At 38.2% G+C, this 5,259-nt stretch overlaps 1 protein-coding gene across 1 annotated transcript; it reads left to right on the top strand.

Moving 5' to 3' along the window:
• The first annotated feature begins 784 nt into the window (after positions 1-784).
• On the top strand, positions 785-2,410 carry LOC131155326 (very-long-chain 3-oxoacyl-CoA reductase 1-like). The gene has a single exon (XM_058108377.1). It carries the CDS (start codon positions 1,190-1,192, stop codon positions 2,150-2,152), a length of 963 nt encoding a protein of 320 aa, XP_057964360.1. The 5' UTR covers positions 785-1,189; the 3' UTR covers positions 2,153-2,410.
• The last annotated feature ends 2,849 nt before the right edge of the window (positions 2,411-5,259 follow it).

Here is a 5,259-nt window from a genome sequence, read left to right as displayed (position 1 = left end):
GCAACAACTCATGTACTTTGGATTGTACTACGATACGGTTCTAATTAAATGTGATAATACTAGTGCAATTAATATCTCTAAAAATTCTATCTCACATTCATGAACCAAACATATTGAGATTAGACATCATTTCATTCGTGATTATGTGCAAAAAGGGGATGTGACTCTTGAGTTTGTGTGTACAAATGAGTAATGGGTTGATATTTTCACCAAACTTCTTCAGGAAGATAGGTTCATACAGATTAGACGAGAGCTAGGTGTAATGCATAGTAGAGAGGCCACATAGAAATTTGATAAAATGCACAAACTTAAGGGGAGCTTCTTATCATAGAAAATATATGGCTCTGAAAACTTTAAATCTATCATTTCTTTATACCTTGTAAATTAGTGTGCATTTTGGAATGCATGACTATCATATCTCTTATATGTTGATAGTTATATTTATGTTTTTTGTTTTGATCATACTAAATTGTTTAAGTTGTTAGTTGTGGATAAATTGTAAATTTGAACTCAATCAGGCCATTTCTATACAAATATTTTTGAGAAATGATCTGTTTTCAAATGACATGCTGCCGAATTTTTTAAAAATCTTCCCAACCATATTTTGTATTTAAATGATTCATATTTAATGTCTTGTTTATATGCTTCAATTTTATGATCCTTTTTGTCATTACCAAAAGGGGAGAAAAGGCAAAATTGGATAGTACTTGGGATATGTGTTTAAAATTTTGAAACTTTAAACTTTTCATATATACTGTAAGATATTGTGTGGGGTGATGTGCGAAGCTATTGCTTCGTTCTTTTAACGAAATTGGAACTTCCAAGTTGCAGATCCCTTGGGATATTTTTTCTGGAATTGACAATACTGAGGAAGGTGCAGGTCTCCCAAGCCTCTGCGATTATGCTTCAATGGAGATTAATGTGGGCAGTTTTCAGTTCATCTACTTCCAACCACTTTGCCTCTAGTCGTCCATCCGCCACTTGCCACTCTTATTACTAAAACAACACGAAGCCCTCTGCCCTCGAAAAGTCCGTTTCTTCCCACTCTAATGCCAGGGTCCAGTAAGCTACCTTCACCATCCATGGCTATGCACTAGTTCCTTTCTGAATCTTCTTATTTATTTTGAATCCTTCACTGCAATAAACCCATTGAATAGATCCTTCTGCTTCCCCTCTCAGTTCAGTAAATATGGGTGCCTGTTTCTTGGACCAACTCAAAGCTCAGCCAGCTTGGGTTCTCGTGTTCTTTGCCGTGGGTTCTCTGTGCCTTCTGAAATCCTTCTTGGGCATTCTCAAGTGGGTCTACGCTTGTTTCCTCAGACGCCCCAAGAATCTCAAGAAATACGGGTCGTGGGCGGTGGTGACAGGACCTACGGACGGTATCGGTAAGGGGTTCGCCTTTGAGCTCGCTCGGAAAGGGCTCAATATGGTCTTGGTGGGTCGGAATCCTAGTAAGCTAAAGGATGTTTCGGACTCGATTCAGTCCAAATACGGGAAGATCCAGATCAAGACTGTTGTGGTTGATTTCGCCGGCGATCTCGACGAGGGTATTAAAAGGATTGGGGAAGCAATCGAAGGTTTGGATGTTGGGGTTTTGATTAACAACGCTGGTATTTCGTACCCGTATGCGAAGTTCTTCCACGAAGTGGATGAGGAGCTTTTGAGGAATTTGATTAAAGTCAATGTTGAGGGAACCACAAAGGTTACGCATGCTGTTCTGCCTGGGATGCTGAAGAGGAAAAGAGGCGCAATTGTGAATATTGGGTCGGGTTCTGCAATTGTGATCCCCTCTGAACCGCTCTACGCTGTTTACGCTGCCACAAAATCGTATATTGATAAATTCTCGAGGTGCCTTTATGTTGAATATAAGAAGAGTGGGATTGATGTGCAGTGTCAGGTCCCATTATATGTGGCGACAAGGATGACATCAATCAGGAAATCTTCCTTGTTTGTTCCCTCTATACATGGGTATGCCCGGGCAGCTGTACAGAGTATAGGCTATGAGCCTCGATGCACACCTTACTGGTCCCATTCTCTTCTCTGGGGTTTGGCATCATTGGTGCCTGAGTCTGCTATCGATGCATGGCGTCTCGGGTTCTGCCTCAAGATTAGAAAGAGGGGACAACTGAAGGAATCCATGAAGAAGGAATAAACTGTTCTTTCTCCATCATCCAATTTTGGAGGTGGACTGGTATGGGTAGTTCCATTGGCTGATCAAGTATCAGCATGCTTTCTGTTTGGAAGTCGTCGATCTCTTTTTCATATTTGAGTTGTAGACTTTGCATGGTTTTGTTAATTTATTATCTGCTGTACTGTTCTTCCATGAGTGTAGTAATTTGGATTTTTCCTATTTTTTTATCAATGGAGCATCTAGCAGGGTTATATATATATAAATCCCTTCTTCTAATGAGATCGAAGTTAGTTGCTACTACTTTAATTTCTTTAGTGGGGTGTAATCCAATATTGGAAAGGAGTTTTGACGAGTATTCTCTTCCCAATAAAATCCCTCCCTTCTTATAATTCTACCTTTCATTAATCACGTCAACGTCAATATATTATACTGTTTAAATTATTACTTCATAATAATATCTAACAAATTAATAATTACATAATATGAAAATTATAATATTAGAAATAGATATTTACAATTGGTGTTTTTTTTTTTTTTTTTAATTCGAGTTTATTATCAATTATAATCAAGTTTTTAACCAAGCAACTCACGATTCGACATGAGTCGAGTCCACTCACGTTTATGTTCGACTCATTTATTAAATGAATTTGAAATTAGGCTTGGAAATTGCTTATTTATATAATAAACGAGCTATTATCGAGCCGAACTCCAACATTGCTCATGAGCAGCTTGGTTCTTTTACAATCTTAAGTGTGAATTGAATCGTTATGCCAACCCCCATAAGAGGTGTAAGGATAGGTATAATGAAAGAGTCATAGAATTTGTAGAAATTGTAGAAATGGGAAAGAAAATGAGGAAGGTGACTAAAACTAGATTCAAATAGATAAGGAAAGGGAGAGAGAGAAAGTAATAAAGTTAGGGAAGTAAAGGTAATAAGAGATAGAAATAGCGGCAAACAGTAAGCGGAGGCCAAATTGATAGTAGTTCGTCAATTGCGTGAATTAATTTGAATGTGCTGAAGGTCCATTATAACTGAAACTAATCACATAATACCCTCCTCAAGTCAAATTTGGAGTTATAATTCACCCCCCATTGTCTCCAAAATGTAGTTATGATTAAAAATAATAAATTCAAAGCATTTAAAGGCCTAACAATAATTTGGGATCGTTTATAAGAATTAACAATCTAAATATTATGGTTGAATCTTATGCTCGTTGATTGCTTGCCCTATTTAGGATAACTGGGCGACCTTCGCTTAATGATTAGGCGACTTCTATTTCTTGGATTGGAAATTAGTCGTTCTCCTTCAATGGTAAGTGGATGACTTATGGATGAATGGGAGATATTTCTTGGGATTCCTTAGATGGGTTGACGATGAATGGCTTGCCTTGTAAGGGTGATACTAGTAGGCTTGCCAAGGCTTGGGTCCTTAACTACCAAAAATAATATTTATCAACCTAACTATCCCAAGTTTAGTAAAAAGTGGGTAAGTCGGGTATTGATCCATGGGGACTTGAATCGCAATTAGTAAACCACTTCCAAGTTAGTTTATTAGGGCCTTGTTATGAAAAAGAAGTAAAAGGCGATATTTTGCAATAGTGGATGTTTCTAACTAGTGGAAAGCGATTAAATGAAAGCAAGTAAATCTTTGCTATTGGAAAGCAAGTAAATTTATGAGTTACTCTACTCCTACAAAGCGATATTGTGGTCCGAATTAGACGCTGGATGCCATGCCTCTATCTACGTTCATCTAGACTTCCATAAAAGTACTGACCTAAGCAGGCCAAAGTGGGAGAGGGTCGATCGAGGGCACATGGTAGCAAGGGTGCACCAACCATCTGGAGCATGGTTGGGAACCAGAGTATACCCTGTCTCAATGATGAACAAACACATCCGCGATTCCATAGTCGATTATTTCCCTCTGACTAATACGCAGAAGTGCTTATCCTTATCTGTAATCCTTTATCAAACACACAGTAGGTAAATGGAAAACAGTAAATGAAAGCATGTAAATGAAAGCAAGAGTAAAAAGATTATCCCTTTATTATTCAGAATTTCTATCACTAGCGTTGGGAATTACAAAAGGAGTGACGGTGTAATATACATGGATAGCACACTAACGCCGCTGGTTGTCATAGGCCGATGAACACTTCATGCACGCACCAAAATAGAAATTGAAAACTATGCTACTCCTAATCTAACTTAGCTCTTAATGACATATTAAACCTGTCACTAACCTAAGAGAGGCCAAAGGCGAACCCAGAGCTCATGTTCATAGTGAATACTTATAGGCTCTAGGGTTTACAAAGTTTGTTTTACAATTTAGGAAAGTTTGCAGCAAATTTCACGTAGAAAATTGTCGTTATTGACCAAGTCGCTCCTTTGTCATTCTTGTGCATACCTTCGTCGAGACTTGTGGGAAGTCAGGGATTCGAATCTCCAATGCCTTCGAATTCATCGCGCCTCAGGGTCTTGATGGTCGAGACTTGCAGTATCTCTATCTTCAGGAAATCTCAGTATCTCGACATAGTTGTCCCTGAAGGTCTCTTGGTCGAACACTTCATTGAGACTCTTGGTACTTATGAATTTCAATTCTATCTCAACTTCTCGACGTGGTCACCCCAGTGGATCACTTTTTCAAGCACTTGGTTGAACCTTGCAACATTTGGATCTTAGTTTGAACCTTGAAGTTTGCAGTGGAAGACTAAGTCGCCTTTGTGGTTTTGCTGGTCGTGCCACATGGTCGAGCATCATCTTCTTTTCCATTTATGATTTGAAGCTTTTGGAGCTTGGCTAAACTTCTAAATTCAAGCTTTGAATCCTCCAAATTCTCCTTGGGTTCTTGTAATGCTTAACTCCATGGTTTTGTCTTGTTTTTCTTGAAAAAGACAAACAAACCTTGCATAACTTTGAACAATGATAATTCTAGGTAAATATATAATAAAATGAGGATAAGCATAGGCAAATGAGGGTCTAAAATCATATATTTTAGGGACTCATCACAACCCCCAACTTACACTTTGCTAGTCCTCGAGCAAAGCAAAATCTAAGAAAACTACCAAATCCTACCTATATCCTTTTTTGCAAGAAACACAATTGCATTTATTATATGCAATAAGGCTTTAAAC

Source organism: Malania oleifera, chromosome 5, assembly GCF_029873635.1.
Source record: "Malania oleifera isolate guangnan ecotype guangnan chromosome 5, ASM2987363v1, whole genome shotgun sequence".
Classification (NCBI taxonomy): Eukaryota; Viridiplantae; Streptophyta; class Magnoliopsida; order Santalales; family Ximeniaceae; genus Malania; species Malania oleifera.
This window is presented reverse-complemented; position numbering and strand designations above follow the sequence as displayed.